The 23809-nt window shown below is 28.7% G+C and overlaps 1 protein-coding gene across 2 annotated transcripts in view; it reads left to right on the forward strand.

Moving 5' to 3' along the window:
- The window catches only part of LOC113522752 (fibronectin type III domain-containing protein 5), a 141283-nt gene extending 121541 nt beyond the window's left edge, over positions 1-19742 (forward strand). For both annotated transcript variants that reach the window (XM_052891731.1, XM_052891730.1), the window contains exons 8-9: positions 15352-15539; positions 15957-19742. In XM_052891731.1, coding sequence (XP_052747691.1) covers positions 15352-15539; positions 15957-16173 — 405 coding nt within the window. In that variant the 3' untranslated portion in view covers positions 16174-19742. The remainder of the gene's footprint in view (positions 1-15351; positions 15540-15956) is intronic.
- The last annotated feature ends 4067 nt before the right edge of the window (positions 19743-23809 follow it).

The raw sequence follows: 23809 nt of genomic DNA on the forward strand, positions 1-23809 counted from the left end.
AAAGTTTTTATATAAAGTGTAAGTATATAATCTTTTGAATGAACAGCTCAAACGAATATTCCTCATACAAAATTAATATAGTACGTTTCGAAATTTGTATAGGAATATTATTATTTCGTTTGATGCTATAAAGCCACAGAATGTATTGAAATACGAATAAAATTATACCAAGCTAAAAGGATAAAGGCAGAATCTCATACTTTCTTGTAATTTCGTATTTTCAATTACGTTTATATAGAGGAATCCGCTTCAACGTGTATTTCTTGGAAAAAGATAATTAACTTTGAAATAACATAGATAATCCTGTAACAACTACTGGTATGTAATCTATTAACTATTTTTGCTACGGTTATATATAATATATCGTGCAAACTAATATATTTGTATTTACTGAAATTGTAGAAACTAATTAAAAGTACTCTTTTTATCTTTCTAATTTTTTTTTTTTACATTTTTTAGTTTGGTTAGTTAAAAGTAAGAAAATAGTATTATAAAAGTGATATATATTTATTTATCCATATCAAGACAATTAATTGAGAAAAGGACTCGTATATCAGTACAGTATAGCATATTATTTAGGTATTAATATGCCCGTGTTTTTTTTTTTTTTATTTTCATGCACTATAGATGTACTTTTTTCTTTATTTGTATTAAATAATATGATACTAAGCTTACTGTATACTATGGTACAATGTAATATCTTTTATGTTTCACTTTGTAAAACATGCAATTTATTAATCTTTCAACAAACATATTTTATTAGCTTGTTTCCGAGATTATAATTTCATTTGAAGCATATTTTAATATTAATATTGAGTATATAAGCTTTTTATTCGCTGTATGCATCGGCACAGAATGGGCCATCCCTTCTTTTCCTGTGGGTGTCCTAAGAGGCGAATAAGGGAGGGATGGGCAGCAGCGTCCCTCTTAAAACATCTCTAAAGACCTAACTGCGGTTGCAAACCCGCCTACCAAGCATGTTAACTTGATACTAACAAAAGCATAATCCCCAAAAAAAGGGAGAGCCTTATGTTCAGCAGTGAACAGATAAAGCCTGATATGTTAGTATGATGATAGAATCTTTTTGGGACTGATTAATAATTCTATTGAAATCTAGAATGAAAAGTTTTGAGTGTTATATTATTAAAAAATGACATTTAATAGTCTTTATCAAATTGAGAATTTGTGCTTTAAAACATCCTGTCATATTTAATATAGGATCAATAAGGTTAACGTTCAACACTTTTAATCGAACAAAAAAAAAATATAATTAACTCATAATTAGCAAAAATATTGTAATTTTATAATCTTGATTATAATTATACATATATAATAATAGAAACTACAGCAGAATGGATAACCTCCTCTTTTAAAATTAGATAAAAATATTTTTGTTGACTTTAAAAAATGAGTATAAACATTTTTTTTACAGACAAGCAAGGAACTTTCAATCTCGTATCATTAAAGTAAAGTAAAGTATCTTCGCAAAATCTGTTTCGATTGTGTATTTTTAAGGTTTTATACTATCAAGTTTTAATATAGTTTCATACAAAGTCTTTCTCAGTAATATTAGCAGAAGTTTCTGAGTTGAAGTAAAATTACTTATTAGTTAGTTACTATGTGAGTTGTATTGTGTTATATACGTTGAGTGAAGCATAAAAAGGTATACGCACAAAGATATGTAAATGTAGTTCTTTAAAATAAAGTTTATGCTTGCATATTTTTTACATAACTATAGAAGGTTAAATTGATCACAAGGAAAAGGTCCCGTCGTGTTTTTTTATTAAATCTGCACTGGCGTATTTGTTGACACTAGCGCCTTTAATATATTGCTAGTTGATGGAAATAAGTTTACTTATAAAAAAAAAATATTTACCAAGGCACCAAGGTAATGATTTCATATGGAAACACGGTGAGACCCTTTGATACACGAATATAGTATAAAATATCGTACATTAACGTTTAAGATCATTTATTTCCAAATAGTAACAGATAAAGTATAATAATATATCCTCTTTTTCATCTCTAGGATGTCATAATAGGCATTTAGAGATACAAAATATGTAACAATACTGTAAGAGAAGAAAACCTCAAAAATATTCTATAACAAATTATCTGGCTAGTGCAAGAGGGATGTCTGTGTCCATTAGTAGAATTTTAGTGGCTATAATAAATAGTTATAATATATTTTTTATTTTAATTCACGAGAGAAAAGTCGTGCTTAGCGATAAAACTACCTTTAGTATCGCCGTATTAAAATTTATTATATTTATTATTTTTGTAAATGTAATAAAGTGTAAAACAAATAAGTACAACGAGTTACAAATATAAAAAAAGTTTTGGATGTTTCTAACTCTATAGAGTTTAAACAGAAAAATGGATTTTAATTAAACTATATTATACCTACAAATCATATTGTACTCGAAAAAATTAATCTACGAGATTAATTTTTTCTCTTAGAGATTGCATAAAAAAGGGCATATTAAGATTTCTTAAGGGTCGGCTACGCGTGCGTGATATCCCTAGTGTTATAGGCGTCCATAGGCTACGATAACTCCGTCTACCATGAGACGGGCCATATGCGTGTTTGCCACCATAGTGGTATAAAAAGAAAATTATAGACTTTTTTTATCTTATCGCATTATAGCCAGTAATATATAATTTAATAAAGACATTACCACTTATTATATACTACCAAATCTATCTAAAAAGCTAAGCGCTCTCGTATATTGCATCTATGCGTAGAACGAGAGCACTTAATTGCTTTTTTCATCAAACGATATACCTATATATTTCCATTATGTTACTACTACATACGATAAAAAACTTTTCAGAGTATTTTTTACATAGAGGTGAAAATATATAAATGTAAAAATAAAAATGCTTTCACCTCGTGCTACCTGGAATAAAAAGGTTTTTGTAAGCTTATTTGGCACTTTCATGTCACGCAGTTGTTTGCTTTAGAGAGACAACCGGGTATTTCAATATGTAATTCACTTTATATATATTTAAATATACTAGCTTTTGACCCGCGATTTTGTACGCGTGTATTTCATAAAAAGCAATGAAATAGATTCTGGATGGCGCATTAAGATAAAACATATACCAGTTTTTAAATTTGACCTTTCATACAACTGTGAAAATTGCATCCAATTTCATGTAGTAGTTTTTGTGTAATGTCAGTACAATTATATAAACAGTAATACAAACAAGTTGTTTAAAAATCATTGTTTTGGCTCCTTTTGCTCTTATTACGAGCCCTTACATCAATACTTTTTTAAATATTTCTCATGTACAAACATCGTCAAGTTACAATTTTATATATATAAATATATAAAATATTAGTATCAACTAATAATGTACACGAGCGTTGCATAAAGGTTTATTATACATAGTGTGTTTTGAATAAACGAGGTCCAGATTTTGATTTTAGTTCGAGAGTTTTAATTGAATTATACGTTTTACCCTTACATCAAAGTACCAAAGCGATTTTCAATAACGCACCAAAACGACGAGTTGGCATCTTCAATAAGCTTCAATTAAAATTATTTCCAAATAAATTTTAAAACTTGTAACTGACAATCATTTCAATTGGGTTTATAAACGATCAATGGTAATTGACGACTGAAATTCCCTTTTGATTTTACTAATGATTGACATAGCGATTAAATATAATAAGACTACGTATAATTATTTACATTTATTATTAATAATTCCACTGTCTGATATTTTTTTTTTTCAATTTCCAATTACATTTCAAACTTTGCGATTGGCAATCATCTCAATTGGATTTATAAACTATGAGTAGGATGATCTACAGAGAAAAATAAGACAGCAAAAATTAATCGCTTTAGGGTGTACTCTGATTTTATCTATGATTGACAATCTAATTAAATATAATCTTATCAAAAACATAAATGTAAAATGAGAGCCAAGTTCAATATTACGAATGTGCATCATTTCGACTCCGCCAAAAAGAGAATTGAGATCTATATGGGTGCTACGAGTAAGTTCTGTCTAGAAAATCTTAAAATTTACAAGTTATAAGAACATGTAACATAATAAAATGAATTTATATAACAATATCTTGTTTTTTGGTAATACTACCATGCTAACTACTTAATATTTATTACAAATTCTTAAATTTTAATAGACAATTATTTACACAATGCGTTTATTTCACTTAGGATGTAATTCAAGCTCAAAATTTGGTTTGACTAGTGGAGATGATTTCGTTTATCAATAAGCCAAATATTAGAAAAGAAACATAGATATTATATTAATTCAACAGTATAAGTACAGTAAAACAGGACGTACGCTAACATACGTATGACTAAATGAAGATATGTTGATTAGACAAATATAATAAAGCCTATAGATAGATACACACGGTTGCTGCGTCGTCAGTTCCTTTTTCTTTGAACTTGGCCGGATACGCTGCCGCCTATATAGATAAGACTGCTAGCGTTTATAAATGTAGATAGGAAACGTTATATACTGAACAAAAGTAAACTAAATTGCATATAAATTTATCAAATATTATTGTTTTTATAAATTAATGAGTATATATTTTAACTGACATTATATTACATTAATCATTATAAGTTTTTTTAAAAAAATATCCAATCAAATTATTTTCGTATTTACCTAAATAGAATAAGATGGAATTAAATTAGAATTAAATTGGAAAATTAAAACGTTTAATTACGTTTTAATTTTCGTCCAGATCAAATTTATAGTTTATATTAAAATTTATAAAATGTAGAAACGATAAGCTTGTAACAATACCTGACAACTAAATAATACCTGTAATAATTTTGGGTAGTAATGAAAGAAAATTTGAATTAAAACCCTATATCTACCAATATTATTGTTTTGCAAAACATCAAAATCTGAATATTTAATCTAACCTGATTTAACAGTTTTAATAATACTCAGGTCTATTGAATATTTATAGGTTGTACTACAATCTAATAAAAGATAGTTTATAGGTCAAGGATGGAGCAAAGACGCACAACAATATTTAAAATGCTGATAATTATTGTCCAATTGTCAACGCAGGTCAAATAAATTTATAGTTACATGTCTTTTACAAACAAAATATAGAAGTCGCGTTTTTATAATAGAGTTTCTATATTAATTTTGGAGAGCAAGATTAAATTCTTATTTTATTTATTGACTAGTCTTTATCTGTGACTTCGTCCGCGTGACCGGGATCAGTTAGTACTGAGATAAAATCCTTCTATATCCCATTAAGTACGTATATCAAATATTATAGTAATTAGTTAAATTGTTAAGGTGTAAAGAGATAACAAATAAACAAACTTTCACATTTATAATATTAGTAAGGATTATCAATTTGTCATTCTGTTTATTTCTATGGTACAGTCCACGGTAGCGCAGGGGGAGGGGTAATCAGAGTTATCCTGAGGACGATCTAATTAGAGTATACAAATGCGTAACAATGCTTCTGTAGAAATTTTGTTATTTTATTTCAATATTCTATAATTCTGAAGAACTTCAATATGAGACGGGCCGTATGCTTGTTTGCCACCATAGTAGTATAAAAAGAGATCTTACAAACAAACACATAGTTATGTAAGCATAGCTGTTTCACAACAGAAACACGGGTGAGATAAACGTGTACATGCAAATGATTTTTGTACAAAGTCTCTTTCTCGTAAAAATATGTATAAGTTTAAGAAAAGATAGAACAATAGGTAAAAAAATATCTTGATGAAAACTGGGTCAAACATTGCAGAACCAAAATATCCCATTTCTCATCTATCCCGTGTACGGTCACTGCACGAGGCCTGTCTTCTACAATGGGTCTTAATAGATATACCTACCCAATTTAAATGAATACGCAATTAACATAGTTCTTATGCCATTATTGTCAGACTTCATACATGGAACAAAAATAGCCCTATATCTTTTTTTATGCTAAATATTACTTGCATATATAATTTTATAGTGCTTTTAAATCTCCAAGAGTTAATAAACTATATTATATACATAGTTATATGTTTATAAATTATTAGTAAGGATTACCTGAATAAAGAATGGTAGATTTGGAGCTATTACAGTATTTCGTATTAATTTATGTACCGTTTATGTAAAATGAAATTTAAATTTTACTTTATGTACATATATGAAATTAAATGTACTTAATGTACATTTTAACTTTATAATAAACAGATGGATGATTGCGCATTATTTTACATGTTGTGCTATAGGAAACAAAAGGAATAAATTTATAAATGTATTTACAATGTATTGACATAATTGTTTGTCTTTAAATAAATAATTTGTTTTCATAATAAAAATTTTATGATATATGCAAGTTTTTTGGTGTCGGTCAAAGTCAAACTAGAAAACTTTTAAGTATATATAAGTCAAAGTAAATTTCTAGGCTATGATAGTTTCATTTATTTATTAATTGTCCATTACGTGTATTTTCCCAATTACTTTCGTGATATGTAACTCATATTGTTCTTATTATCTAAAAAAAATAACTAATTGGAACACTTTGTACCTATTACACAAAGATACGGATAGCCTTCTCTTTTATCCGTTATATTTCATGACCATGTAAATTACACAACGTTTGGGTAACTTTACACACTGGCACCCATAAAATAACTAATATAGGACATTAAAAGTTCTAATAATATTTGTGTTTCGCCTTATTAATTAAATAAGGGATGCGCACATTTATAGAAGGAATTAATATTTCAGACCACAAAAAAACCGCCCACCTCTTCGGATTCAACTACTTCGACGGTGAGATGATATGTGATCACAGTCGATAATATAGCAATTATTTATATATCTAAATTAGCCATTTAAACATACAAAGAATATTTTATTGCTATTCTAAAGCTGGAGTTCTTTTAATTTGAAACATTTCGCTATTTATAGACATTGCAAATAAACTCTCCAGCAATGAATTCATAACAGCAAGTAATGCATCTGTATGTTTTAGTTAGACGTAAGGGCATTTTCATTTAATTATTGTTTTTTTTTTATTTTGAAAACGTAGTATGTGTTATAGATATTGTACCTAAATGTATACATACCGAAGATGTCATAGCAAATTCACATACTAAGTGTCATATAAAAAATCTACTTTAGTTTAAAAAAATCTTTACAAGGCTTCGTTTCCACAGATGCAAAAAGCTTAATATTACAACAAGCAGTAGTGCAACGCGTATCAAACGAATACTCTAGCTTTGCTCTTTGCTTAAATAGTGTGGTGCGCAGGACGTCTGCTGTCTACTGGATCGCTGCTTCCAATACCCAAGAAGGAGTGCCAGAGACTGTGGCTGTCAGTTCGCATTGCTCCACGCAGCTCAGGACGAGCAAAACCATGGCAGCTAGCGGAGTCCCGCCCGCGGTAGGCCGCGGGCATGCCAACACTGTCAGTGCCGATGTGCCGGTTGCGAACACCAAGTAAGCCGCGGCACGCTGACTGGTGTGTCAAACCGAATCACGTAATTCGCTAATACGCACGCTGATCACGTTACAAAGCACATGTTAAGAGATTGTCACGCGTTTATTTTCTAGCCGTTTTTGTGATAAAACCCAGTTATTTACCACTTCATGACAGTTTGAGTTGGCATTCCACAGTTTTATTTGGATTTACAGCATTAATTTTATTCGAACTAGAAGAAAATTGAATTTAAAGCCTACACGAGAGTAAATATTTAGTTTTTGTATGAAATAATAACGAAGTTTGCTGTCAATATAAACTATGTACTACATAAAATTATAAATTTTCTAAAGTATATACTTATATATTTTATAAATAAATGTAAATATATAAATAAATATTTATTTTTCTATAAACTGTTTACATAATTAAAATTTAACAGTTTTTGTGTGATTAATATGGGCTGTATATTTCAATTTTAAATGTCAATATCCATATTAGAAAACAATTTTTATGACAGAAAAAATATTTTTATAAACAAACTTGATTACAAGTTGTTTGAAATTGTCAATACTTTATGATTCTTTTGCTGGGGTCGTAATGTTGTTATCTGTTGGGAAAAACTCTCAAAAATATCAATAATACTCTCTCAAAATATGTAATTTACAAATTCAGAATTTGGTAAATAAAATAATATTCAAATGGAATTTAGCGGCTGCGGAATTGAGAATCAGGTAATGCAAAAGTAATTCACGACTGTAAATCTCACAAAATCACGTTCTGTTTTCTGCTACTCACGTTATGATAAATCCACAAATCACGTTTTGCACTGTCGATTTTTTGTTCAAATATTTGAGCTAAGAATTTATACCGTTCGTGTCCTCGTACCTAAAATACATTATTATTCTATGAATCTGCTTTTTTTAAATCAGGAAAATGTCTTTTTGTAATAGCTATCTATATTGTATTGTATATGTAATATTATTAGGATTACTCAACTCTATTTGCAATCAATTTGTATAATAGTAAATTATTATCGAGGTCGGAAATAGAGCATTTGACGGTCGAGCAACAGAGGAAGGACGAGGCTAACCCGAATATTGCCGAAGCTAACGAGGCTGTTAATTGCTATTTTGATAAAGACTGTGTCAAGAAGGAATGTGTCAGGAATAAACAATTTAAAAGAACTGACCAGCAATATCTAGTTTTGTTAGGACTTGTTGACGTGTTATTTCATTGCGTAACGACTATGGTTTTTAACAATGAAGCAAACTTATTATAAAGTAATTAAAATAGTATTGATACTAATATGTCAAGCATATTTATTAATATAATTATTTTTATATCATTATTTTACAATATATTATTATTATTATGTATTTCTAAGTTGGGTACGCGACAAGTGAACACAGAGGTCGATTACACATTGGTTTAATAAACGAGGTGAATCATCTTATAAAGGTGGACGTAGCTACCTGTACGTGCTTAATACTATCCACATATCTAACAATTAGTATTAAAAAGCGACTAGTATTGGATATTGGAAACGTTTGCTCATTAACATAGGCAGTGATGTTTATCAGATCACCATTAACATAATATAATATATTATTTGTACATATAACTTCTTTAAAAAAACTCCTTGTTATTATATTATATATTTCATATTACGTCGTAACAGTTAGTTTTCCACAACCCTGTCTGTTAAAATCCACTAAAGCTAGAGATTTATATTCATCAAATTGTAAAATTAGATAGGAAATGATGCCTAAAAATTTTACTTCACGCTGGGATTGAATTATACCGTCAATCAAAGGAGTAGAAAAATAAATAGAAGTGCCATCATAATATTTTTTATATGATATTTTTTTTATTCATAAATTTTTGTGAGAGTAAAAAATATTTTTTTCTCTCCATATGTGTCCCCGTGTCAGATGAGGCGATTGAGAGAACAAAGCGCTATACATCAGTGTAAATGAAAGGAAAGTCAAGATAGAATCCCATACAAAGTTGCATGCTCATCGTAATGGAATTGATTTGAATGAACGTGTTGGCATAAAAATCAGATAGGGTATGTGCTAAATTACTTCAGTTATGTGAAAAGAATGTCGGATGAAAGGTGAACAAAATAGATATCTACGTAATCCAAAAATGGAAGGATGCTAGATTTTCAGGAAAGCTTTAGACTACAATGATTAGATAGATCTTGTACTGTCAGAGAGCAGATTACCTGGAATCGTGGTAAACGCGTGGGACTGGTTATGAAAATATAGGAAGTAAGAGATTATGTACGTAGGTCATTGATCCTCACTTATATCTACCTATCGTATAAGGTATATAGGAATTATTTAGTATATTATGTATGTATGTAAAGACCTGCAAACTGTAGAGAGTTTGTTGGTCATGATTTACAAGATAAACAACGTTGTTATTTATTTACCTTTCTATTTTGTATGTAATAAAATACAATAATCAAAATTCCAAAAGTTAAGAATATAAAAGTACGTTCAAACAAAATCAATGTTAAATAATTGAGTTATAAACTTTTTGTCTAAATTTTGTACACCGATATAAAAGTTTATAAAGTACCTATGCAGAATTATTATGCCATGGAAAAAAAAAAACTTTGCTTATCCTTATTATAATTTTCTTTACTTTCTTTCATATTTTTCTGAGAATGACAAACAACCCGACAAGTTGACAACCCACTTGTTAAAAGTTTGTCTAATAGTATTTTATCGAATTATTGTGTCAAAATATACAATAATATTTGAAAATATGTAAACATACTTAATAGGTTTGGCAGTTGCCAATGTCAATACAAATTTATAATGGTTTGCCTTTTAGTAAAAAAGATAATAATCTTTTAGCGACATATTTTATATCTTTAAAGTTATAGTAATCTAAAAGATTCGATAAATGACAATATTAGAATTGCTTATAAATTATTATGGATTACCATTGGGTACTTTGATGGTTTATTTAACCATTGTTTGAAATTAAACAGAAAATGCAATATATAAAATTTTATAATTACATTGAATATAGTGGGGTAAAAACTGTTATTTTAAACTTATTTACCCATTTACAAGTTCGTTCTGGCAATGCAACAACTTGAAGTAACTATTTATTGATTGAAGTTTTACAACTATAGTATTGAAGAACTGCAGTTATTTTTAAATATACTATTGATATTTCAAGAACAGTTTGTCAAACTAACCAACTTTGCACAATATACTAAACAACTTACCTACACATGGAACAAATATCAAAAATATTTCTGATTTGCGGCAGATTACATTTAGTACGTAACTAAGTATTCATAACAGAGAATATGATCTGTATGCACGCCTATGTATTTAAATGCATTTATTTTTAATTGTGTAGAATAATAATGATCCAAATATCTTTATAAACTCTCATCTTTTCATGCAACTTCAAAAGACTTCTTAATTTGCCTATATTTTTATTGTATTTTAATTGATCGAGTTAACTTCTATGTTAATAATAATTTTGTTAAATTGATCGAAGAAATTGATTTTTTCGAAATAAAAATAAAAATTCTACAATTGAAGCTGTTTTTATGTCAAACAAAATTAATATTATTGACAACAATTTAACTTTAATTCAGTATCATAAATACTATACGACCTCTGATTTTCGGCTTGCTATATTTTGATCACACCTTGTAAATCTTCATAATCGTACTAGGATGACTTTGCATCACTTTTATACACTTCTACCATATAGGACGTGTCGGAATCTTTTAGAATTAGAAAATGAATGAAAGCAGTGACTGGATATCTTTTACAAATGCCTATTCATCCTGGACTTTATATTCAGGATGAATAGCTTATCTAGTTTGGTTTCACCTATATTTAAAGAAGTATTTTTAAATTTATTAAAATTTTTGTACATAATAATTTATGACGATGAGACATTCAGTGATATATTTACTTTCTTAATTAAGTTTTTTTTTTTTTTTTATAGTACTAGTTTGAAAATCAAACAATTTATTGGTGTTTTTTTTTTTAATATTATTAATAGATAATTATAGATAGTTAAAACTCGTGTGCATAGTATATTTACGAATTGTGTTATTACTCATTATTGATACATAGATTTACATTGCATGATTAAATTTAAATAATGATGAATTAAACAATATTAATTAATTTAATCGAACGACAACTTTGCCTATATTTGTCCCACTAGAATCATCAAACAGTTTTATTTACACGGTTGCATTTGGATTTTAATGGTAGACACATGGTACTGAAATTTCAGAGTATGAAACTAACATGAAACTAAACATAGTTGTGGGAGACTGATATTTAAATTGGGCAGCGAGCTGCCTGTTTCTTAGATCATCAGGCTTCCTGCCTCAAAATAAACATCACACTGTTTGTTGTCACAATGTATTTTGTAAAGCTAATTTTAATCTTATGTATAGGTGACGGTTGCCTCTTATGTACGTACTTACGTATGTAGATAGGTACATATTCCCATCAGGTAGATAGTTCCCATTGTTTGTATTTAAATACACTGTGTTTGCCTATAAAAATTGTTATTGATCTATGAGGAAGATAGAACGAGATAACAATAACTGAATATTATTTTTTCTCATAAACGTGATAGCGATAAGGTATTTACTTATTATTTGCTTGTAATTCTTAGTTGCATAGAAATAAATATAACACGTATATAGGTGGTCATATACGCGGATAAATGCATACAGAGGATTTTCTTTTCTATTACAACGTATGATAGCTTATATTCATGGTACCCGTAGTAACCCTTTTCAGCTAACTCACAGCATTTAATTCAATAAAAGCGCGGGAAGAAACTAGAACGCTGGTAATATTGAAAGTGATTTTTGCAGGTTTCTCTTCAATAGCTTTCAATGTTATAGTAGAAAATCTAACTATTCACTTGGTCTTTGAGTATGAATCTAGGCTATGGCCAAATAAAGTCCAATTTAAAAAGAAGCACTTATGACTTTTTGACTAAGTATATGCGTATTCTAAAAAAAAGTTTACTAAAAAACCATACCATAGATTAAACAATAATATCTGTATAAAATGACCTGTATAGAATGTGGTAGTAAATACAGCTAAGTAGTTAAAATAAAAAAAAAATTATATTCTCCATTTGAATATACGAAGAGCCATTCTGTCATTTGTCACTTCCTTTTATCATTGCACTACTCGCAGCGATTTCATTCACGCACCTTAGAACCAACATGGTCACGCACAGTACTGTTTCAGAGGAGTTTTTCTCACGAACGCTCAGATAGTAGATAATAAATAATAAAGTTTTTGCTGAAGTTTTCAAATCGTTCTCTTTTCAAAGTCTTTCTTTAAAAAAGGGCGTAATAAAATTACGAACGTGCGCGTTATACCTTTTATTGCATTACTGTTTGTAATCAAAAAGGTCATATGCAAGTTTGCCAACATACATACTAGTATAAAAAAAAACTTTAGTTACCTTAAAAATAACTTAATTATAATTAAAAATAAAAATAAAATTTGTATATTGTGCTAACATGACTTAACGTTACGGCACGTCGTATACAAAATCAACAAACTATAGTGCGGTCACCCATCCAAATTGCTTCACTTCATTGATCGATGTTAATCAAACTACTGTAAAGTATAAATCAAACTAAACTTGTTAAGGACGAGCTCTCTATATATATGACATTTCGTAAATGATTAATAAGAAACCTTGTCCAATTTAGTCGGTCAGAGGATAGTGAAGTTACACGCTACGTTGTTCTAAATAAAATATTAAAACTGTTATAATACTTAAGTATTGAACGGAAGTACAAATTAATATGCTATATTGTTGTATAATATGACTAGTTAATTTTGTATAATATCAGAAATAGACAAACGTATAGAATAATTAGGAAATAAGGATTAATATGTAAATATATATAGTGTATATTTTAGATTAAGGTACAGGTATATATGCTATTTCATAGGAATGAAGACAGGAAAATTATAAAGATATATTATCATATATATGATATATATGTAGATAGGTTTATCTTCTTGGGAATACTCTTGTTGCCTGAAATAAAGACCCATTAGTAGTGTAATATTATCTCTTCTCTGTTTTATTTGATTGATTATGAAACTTGGTTATTTCTATACTTAGATTATTGATGTCTTAACATTATAATCAAATTAAATTATAATGTTAAGACATCAATTAAATTAAGAATCAGAATGTAGGTATTATTAATTTAATTTTATATCCCAAAAATTAGCCAAAAAACTAAAAATAATTGAATTAGTTTACAGTATCGGGTATCAGGATTTCTTTAATTTCTAACTATCTATTTACTACGTCATTTTAGAAAAATGGCAAATATAAATTTATTTCAAAATATTCCATATTATATATAATTATAATTATGATAATTCTAGAATAATTTATAAAATAAAAACTAATTTCAATGAAATTTTATTATTGAGTATTTGCCATTTATATTTTGGCATAGATTACCATTTTATATCGGGTATACCTATAAATATTTTTCCTTCCCTGATATTTTGACTTAAATGTGAAAGTGAGTTTCTTTGTTTCTTTATAGCGTCTTAACGGATTAATTAATTATAAAATTTGGTATACGCGTATTTGGGACACAGAAGGATATATACTGCTATTTATTCTAGTTCTATAAATATAAAAATACTTTTGTACTTATATCTTTGTGTTTATATCTTTACGATATTAATAATTTTTGCCTGTGACTTTATCAGGATATATTGATTGACTGTAATAAAAAAAAGTAATGTACATTTTTCTCCATTTCTTATTTTTATCTATTTTTCTTACTAAATACAATGTATATATATTTGCTACTTTTTAGTAAATATGATACGCAGACGAAGTAACTGGTATAGCTAGTAACTTACAGGTACATAAAATCCATATAATATGTCACGTGTCGCTAGTCAGCCGTCCCTAGTGAATACTCGACCTAAAATTAGGTGCTTCGAGTGAATATTTGCGTGCCAGTATTGTCATCGTGATGAACATGCAATACTTGTGATTACTATACACTTTTCCATGACACATACACGCTATCATATTCACCTTTTATCCAAGACTTAAGGTTCTTTTTTCAACATCAACAACTTATAAGCTACTCAGTTAGTAGATGTCGTATTAGGACACGCGATTCACAAGTTAAGTGTGGAAAAAGTTTTCCCGTTTTGTTATATTCACGTGAAATATTTAAAAGAAACAAAGGTTACTGTGCGTTGTGTGTCATATGTTAGTTGAACACGAATGTTTTTGTCTTTTTTTATCACTCACTGTGTGTGAAGGATAAAACAGTAACTTGCATTATAAAAAAACATTTGCGATGACATGTGAAACTCTGTCAACAGTTTTGCTTAATTTAGCTAATTTTATTCTAAATCACGTAGGTAAACACGGGAGTTTTAGCTAGTTATTAATAACAACAGAAAGTTTTATCGTAGTTTGTACGTATGCGGGCTCAACAGAAGCTACGTTTATCGTTGAAAACTTAACCTAAGTAATCTTGTTCCAAATTGCGAGGAACTTTAACTTCTAATGCTTCAAATGTTCAGTCAGTTTCGAATGGTGATTTGTCTTTAAAGTGTAGAATATATGTAATATCAAGGTTGAATTTGAACTGAATTGTTTTAATTGTATAAAATACTTGTTTCGTTATATACCTAACCTATCTTATACTAAAGATTGGTTATCTTGTATAAAAATACATTGTAAAATAAAACATTTATTTCTACTTTGTACATATTTTATTATTTCACAAAGTTGAGATTGGAAGCTTATCACGTACACTTATAATTTTCATGTGAACAGGTAACATTCAAATATTAATGAATCTATAGTTCTGAATTATATTATTTCTATTTCAGCATATGCGTTGGTCACACACACATACGCAAAGTTTGGAGTGTGAAGAGCGGCTGTTGGCACGGTGCAATCGACCGCGTGTGAACTCGGCCATCTTCGTCTCCGCTGAGCCCACAGGTTTCGCTGGATTCGACGCCGGCGAATTCCTAAGGCGACACGGCTCTCAATCGAAGCTGTGTCGGAAGGCTAGGTAAGTTTGTGCTTGTACTTATAATAAACGTATTTGGTTTGAAAAAATATGCATGGCATTAGCTACAGTAGGCAAATGAGTCAGTAACCCACTGACTCAGTAATTGTAATTAATTAACACGTATTGCAATCGTACTAAATGGTTAATAAATTCTTCCATCCTTATCATAAAAAAATCAATCGTTTCGTGCAACATATTTGAGACCATCGCTCACTCTTCTATCGACTTTTAATATAATTATTTTCTGATTTGTTGGAGAAGTTTGTTTTTACAGAGTTTTGTTTTTACTTTACTTACATTATTAACTGATTTGAGTATAAAGTTATTAAATCGAATTATCTATTCGAAATTACTAAGATACTTAAAATTAAGTCCATAAAAATATAGGGAATTTTAATTTTAATATATTTTCTATAGATCAGCAGACAACATACCGCTTACTACAATGAGCGATTCATCAGAACGCCTCTGCAAAGCCAAACCACCAAGAGAAGAGACTATAAACGAAGAAGCTAGCAAATCAGACGATAGTGGCAGTGTAGAAACTGTCAAACATTTTGGACTACCAATTCTTTCAGTGTCTGGACCTTCACCCCCTGATGAGGACTATGATCAGATAGACGAGTATCTGTAGCATTTCCATACCAGTTTCCAGCTCAAATATGTGCTGGAAAAAATGAGGCCACCTTGGCCCAGTCCCGTGCAGAGCCCATAAATATCATATATCTTATCGCATCGGACGATCAAAATTTTAATAATAAAATTATTAATTTGTGATACTGTGTAGCACTTTGGTCTAATACGATTGAGTGATCCAAATACGGAACTTTGCGGAGTTGTCACAACGAATTCTGGAGACTTGCATGAAATTCTAATCTGTAGCTACTTAAATGTGTGTCTTGATGAGGGACCATAGCTTTTATAGTTGGTATGGTGTGTTTATTTTGATTAATTCTTGACATTGATATTTTTGTAACTTTACTCTCCTGCGTCTCTATTGAGTGTTAAATATAAATGTCGGCGATTAGATTTAAAATCACATAACTCATAATTAAGGACTGCACAATAACTTTATTGTAAATTTATATTCGACTTAACAGTGCCACTCTAAATTTTATCGAGTATGAAATATATGATGTGCGTAATGTTCTTATAAGCAATTTTATATAAGTCACTTATATGATAATAAATAGCTATGTACAAATTATAGTCATAATCTGCGGTGTCCTAGATATTTCATTTATTACTTGATTTTTAGTCCACTATAATGAATGTAATTATTATAGATAATCGTAAAATGTACCTATACTATCTTTTATATCAGCTATAAATACATTTATGTCATAAAAATTATTGTAATTTTCTTATGCTTCGACTTCTTTATATTTAATTTCTTCGAAACCGTTTATAAATAAATGTTTGTTCATTGATATTTTTTCTTTAAATTTAAGATTAATAGAAAATTGTAGTAATAAAAAATATATTTAATTGATCATTATTTAATTTTGCAAATGTCGTTTTAGGTATTTCTCTAGAAGAGAGCTATAAATAAAAATATATGAAGAAATTTAATTTAATGGCGCAAACTATGTTAATAGTATGTATAGATCTACGTCAAGATTTGAAGGTTGAATTTTGGTCCAATGATATGTATTATCTGCACATGGTATTATAGAATATAAGCGATAAAAATGTAATGAAACATCAAAGTATGAACCAGTGTAGAGCAAGATTAGATCAGAGAAAATTTGTAGATTATTTAACTCTAAATTATGTAAATTATAACCGTGCGATGTATATACTTTTTAATCCGCCCATTGTATTCTTTCTTAGTCAAAACACATTCCCCTTTAGATGTTTTTCTTTTTTCAAATATAATATTTAAATATCTCTAAAAATTGTCAATTAAAATTAATTATATATTAATTATAAATATTAATTATGAAAATCATGTAGATGAAATTAAAATCAAAATGAAAAATGGCACTAAACAACCCTTTGGTATAATTAGAATAAAACATTGCAATTAATTTTTCTTATCTAGACTGGACTGGTGCTTAGGGACCAGAGGTTATAGGATGTCATGTAGGCCTTAATTCCGATAAGTGGATATTTCCTGTTGTATATTATAGTACCTATTTCAAAGTTAAGACTATATTATTCCCTCCACTATTTATATATTATCCTTCATCGAATAATAGATAGTCGTGTGTTGCACATGTCCTAGTTTAAATTATCCTAATGATAAATCCCTTTTATCAATCAAAGAGTAAATTTCAAATCGGCTACAATATTGGTGCATTGAAATTGTTATCTGAATGAATTAACAATTAAATTAAGTAAAGACAGCATCTAACAATTTTCAGTCTTATAAACAATGAAATTATTTCATATGTTTAATTCGTTAACACTTACACAAGAAAGTGAGGTACTTTTTAATAGATGAAATTTTTAAAGAGAAGATATCATATGCTTTGGAAACAACTAAAAAATATTCATGACGATGACAGTACACAGATGTTGTGCCACATTATCAAATATTTTAAAAAGGACGCAGTGTTTAATACAATAAGAATAAATAAGACAGCTAATATTTGTTGTTTGCGCGGAAGTGTAGCAAATGTCCCGATCATCTCAGTGTCTACTTTTTTGTATTATAATATCATTGTAATGTATGTAATGGTCTGAACAATATTGAAATATAGATAATGTATTATTAAACAGTTGATACATCATTTCTTTGTGTCAATCGCTCTAAATACATAAGCCACTTAAAACAGATACGTTTTTAAATGGATAAAGCTAATAAACTGATAATGTATTTAAGTTAAACATTTTAGTTGTAAACTAGATTGATTTACCTGTATTTTTGACAACTCAGAAATAAAAATCTCGGATAATCCTAAATCTAACCAAGCATCCTTGACAAAATACACGTATTTCAATTCGCTTAAGTTGTACAAATAATAAGTTGTACAATTAATAGTAATATATAATATATATACGCTTGCGAAAAATGTAATAAATATTTTGGTGTATCAAATTCTCTTATCAGTATTTATAGTTACTGAAGTTATATATGCATACTTAAATTGTTGCACATCGATAAATACTGTAAAATGTTATTATTTAGTAGTACCTAATTATTTATAATTATTGTAAAAACATTATAACTTTGCTAATTGTGAGACTATTTTGTTATTTTTTCTTATAATAAAAAAAAAGAATTGAGAAAAACGCCATTAAAAGAGGAAATTTATATAGAAATGAAAAGTGTCATTGTTCTTGTAACAAAAATTAAATTTATTTTTATTTAAAGTAAATTATTAATTATTTAATTTTCACATATGTAAAAAAGAAATTCTGTACATGTAAAATTTTATCATTGCAATCGGCCTTCAATCACGAATTTATTATGTACCTATTCATATCAAAATTGATACACAATATAATGCTTAAATGATCAACAAATAGGTACTATATGTTTTTGATGAACTAAATTAAAATGATAAATTAGAATAATAAAACAATCTCGATATTAACCTTGGTATAGAAAAATATATTTAAAAAATAATGAAAAAAAAAATCAACTTTTTATTATAATAACATACAAAAGTAATTTTGATTTATTTTTTTTAAATGCACAATCTTCACAATAGTAATATGTATAAAGTATAGTTCACATTTATATTTTCCTTAACAAAATCAATGTTGTAAATTAGAAAATATTAAAGTTTTGTAGAAAAAAAGAAATCCATGTATTAACAACGTTAAAATTGTCTTGTGCCAATATTTATGGTTGCATCTTGATTAGGTATTTTCAATTATCTGTCATTGTAAAAATTAGATTTCAATTTAGAAGTGATTTTTATTTATAGTAGTGTTTTAAAATATAGTTTTCTTAAGCATATGGTTTTAATGATAAAGTAATAAACGATGTTATAGCAATTTCCAATTACAATAACACTTACACGAGTTTAATTTATTTAATGTATTTTAAATTAGTGTAGCTTTTACATGATATTAGTGAATATTCGAGTAGAATATTACTAACTAAAAGTGTACATATCTATTATGATCACGATTAACATTAAAAATGCTCATAATTTTAATGTAAATTATAAAAAAAAGGTCTACTATGTATATTGTACAATTATTTACATCCTTACGTCTATTTACTATCACAATGAATAATAAAATATAAAAGCCTCTCATTGGTTTTATTATACTTTCCCGACATAGAACTAACACCTTGTAAATATAATAATAATATTTTTTATGTAATATTTTTATGAGAAAATTAGTACAAATTTACGATAATTACTTCGCATTATACGAGTATTAACAATTAGATAAACTCTGTAACTCTCTTATAAAATATAAATACGCAAAACAGCAAAGCTAAAGAAAAAATTTAGAGTAAGTATAAAAAATATCACCTAATGTAATAAATTACTCTATTAAAAAAAAATCTTATAATCATTTAGAAATTTTGTGCCGAAGCAATTTATTGAATTAGGTATTACGTATTTCATGAAAGTTAATATATGTATATAATAAACATTTAGTTCAGAGATAGACATGTACATACGAGTATGTTTCTCTATATTTATGTCACCAGTTAACCGCAAATAAAAATGTATAGTGATATGGATAACGCTGTTTGCTGATGAGCCCATTCTATGCATTATTAAGTGTATAAAAAGTAAAAAAAAAGAACATGAAATTAAAACATTGAATAATTTAAATCAAATCGTAATTAAATTGTATTTTGTGAGTATTGTTACATAGGAGTACTATCCTGACTTACACTCGTAGATCCCAAAAGTCTGGATATAAATTACGTGATTGTTATTCAAACATATTATGTTGATATGATATGACATTGTAATATAAATTTCTGATATATTATATTTAAATATTCTGTATTAAATTGAAACTCTGTTGTAATAAAATAAAGCGTTACTGGAAAGATACTCTTTGTGATAATATTGGACTGTATATATATGAAACCATGCCATGAAACTGCCATGAAATAACCGTGCAGCTTGCATGGCTGTTTTTGGATCGAAAAGTAAGATATAGCCGAAAAATTATAGGGTATGGAGGCATAATGCTCATACCATAATTCTCAGAAATGTCAACTTATGAGAGGTATTATAGTTATTACAATGCATTTTTTTTATTTATTTTATGTTGAGAGTATGTTACGTCCATTATAGTGGCATAAAATACCTAATATACTTCAACAATGCAACAGTCTATAGAAATCTCTGACTACTCCATAATGGAAACGAGTCGTGAGTATTTTTATATTTTTATTTTTAGTCTTTTAATCGAATATTTTCTTGTCGTTATTTACGTTTGTCCACCCAGTCATAAAAAACTCATTCACGTTATTTTTTCATAGGACCTCGTCACATGACCTCTTTAATCAAACATCATAATTTCGAGGAAGTTGTATCAAAGAAATATAAATATTCGACGTTCAATAGAGTTCCGACATTTTCGTGGTGTCCATTAACGAAGGTAGTGTTATTAGTTCCAACACGGTACGAGAATATCGAAAGGTCAGCATGTCTGCTCATTTGCCGGTGATGTGTGATTGTTAATCTAGGCTTAATAGAATAATTGTTTACCAAACATATATATTAGGTATATAGGTACCTATTATAATGAATTAGCTGTAGTTTAAAAGCATTCATATCGCGAAAATAGATAGACACTAAAATATTTTTGATTAATTATATTATAATTATGTTATAATGAATCAAAATTATCGAATTATTTTAAAAAAATAGTAGATAGTTATCATATGTCGGTTGCTTTGGAATAAACTCTATATTTACAACTTTTTTTAATAATATTTTTTTCACACCACTGAGGTGACAAACATGCATACGGCCCATCTGATGGTAAGCTGTTACCGTAGCATATAAATGCCTGCAATACCAGAGGTGCGCGTTGCTGACCCTGAAGAAACCTCTTTATCTCTTTTTAGAAGAACCCCATGTTGTAGTCTCTTGGAAAAACCTCGACAAGAAGCTCAATCCTGAGCATTCGTGGGAGAAAATATCTATAAAACCGCACTTTACGCGACAATCTAGGCTCTAAGATATGGAGCCGAACTTCCTGTCGATGTCGAGCTGTACGATGGTAGACGGTGGCCATGGACATCATATTGAACATTTCCTCTGAGCACTATCCGTTGTAGAAACGGTAGAACATGCAGAGTGAGGCAAAATCTTTCCTAAGAATTATGGGTTCGATATAAAATTTGTTGTAAATTATAGGTACCTATTTTATATTTTTTTCAATGCATGATAATGGAATGGTAACCCCGCCTGCACTAACGGTATACGCTGGCGGGACATCAGTGAGGGATGATAGGTGGGTGATGATAGACTGGTCAATTAGCCCACCCACCGTGATGAATACACCAGGAATGGAGCACGATAGTTTCCAGGGGGGACCGCGGGAAGGTCGACCTGATAGGGTATATTGCTAGCAATGGGACATTACTAACAATCCCTTTCCCTTATATATATTAGGCTAGGTAGAGAGAACTTTGTCAATAATTAATCAAAAATATAAAAAAATAAATATTTTTTTAATTTATGTAAATGGGTCCTCGTGATTACGATAAAAAATATTAACATAAGTGTAAGTAATGGTGCGTTTTGTTTTTTTTTTAATACAGTTACGTCAAATTGTTGACTGAACATTTTTTATAGTCGATACTCTATGAACACGCTGTGTCTAGCTGTCAAGTTAATATGGATTAAAATTTTTTTTGCTAAAATTTACAATGTAAAATATTGATTTTCGTTAATAACTTTTCTTTACGCTGGATTAGTAAAATTCTTTTAAGAAATTAGTTCAGAGTACTATATGACTATTACGCGCATACCTAAAGAACGAAAATACCCTTAAAATAAATTATAACATCCTATTGCTGAAAAAAAAAAGCAATTGACGTAGGTCTAGTTGGCTGAGTATCTATAAATTTTCAATTAACAAACATTATGCAATTACTTCGTAATGGATTACTAATTATGGGAAATAATAGTATTTCGTAGCATGATTGCTAATTACTAAATAGACTAGGTGCACCTTTGTCTGAGAAATAAATTCGCTGCTAGCGAACAAGTAGCTAATTAGTAATAATTAGGATTATTTTTTAATAGCAACTATAATTCGACCACTACATATTATTTAACGTTGTTCTGTCAATAATCTCCTTTATTTAAACATCTCATTTCATTTTTTTCTAAAATATCTCCTATGTTTATACATTGTTTAGTTATAATTTAGTTATTATATTAGTAACTATAGTTATTATATTGCCGTGTGATCCCGGCACAAAATAGGTCACCCCTTCCTTTTCCGTGTGTGTCGTAAGAGGTAACCAAGAAAATTTCATAGTCGAGGGTTGGGCAACGTCCCTGTTAAAACATTACCAATGCCTAATTGCGGTTACCAACCCGCTTGCCAAACATGGCAACTACTAATGAAACCATCCAAGAGGGAGGCCTATGTTCAGCGGTGGAGAGTTAACGACTGAATTCATGATGATGATTATTACGTAAGATAACCTGTTTTCAAATATTCAATGAGATCGTGTAGAGAGTATTTTTCTAAGACTCTACAGTAAAATAGCCTTGTTTGTAACTATTTGATATTATTTAATAAGAATTTATAGAGTTTCTAAAATAAACGAAATCTAATCTATATTCCTTGATTATCCCGATAAAAAATAATCACGAAAATCGTTCACTTTACTCGACCGTCATTGTGATTGTTTTTAAAAATATTGCGTATTTAAATTGATGCATTAAAACTTGCCTGTAGGTAAAGTAGATACTGGATACCAGAAATTTAAAATAACATTATTGTTAAATATAAAATTGTTTACCTATCAAATTATTTTTTAAGATAAAATTATTAGGAAGTAGTACATAGCTGCGTTTGAATAATGATCAGCCGATTGTAAGGTTTCCTTGTACTATTCGGCGTACCGGTGTTTTATTAGTTCTTTAATAGTTTATAGCTATTGATTATTTCCAGTTGTTACCGAAGGCTATATTATAAACTCGGGTCGATGTTTCGTTACGTTTTTCATGTTTTTAGAAGGTAGAATGCGTACTAACGTATATCTATGAATATTTCAGTACTTCTGAACTAAGAACCAATTCAAATTGAAGACGATAATTCGGTTAAGCAAACACGTAGTTATATGTATAAGCTTACAATTAATTTATTTATAAATC

This window comes from Galleria mellonella, unplaced genomic scaffold, assembly GCF_026898425.1.
Source record: "Galleria mellonella isolate WM207_F2 unplaced genomic scaffold, CSIRO_AGI_GalMel_v1 utg1432, whole genome shotgun sequence".
Taxonomy (NCBI): Eukaryota; Metazoa; Arthropoda; class Insecta; order Lepidoptera; family Pyralidae; genus Galleria; species Galleria mellonella.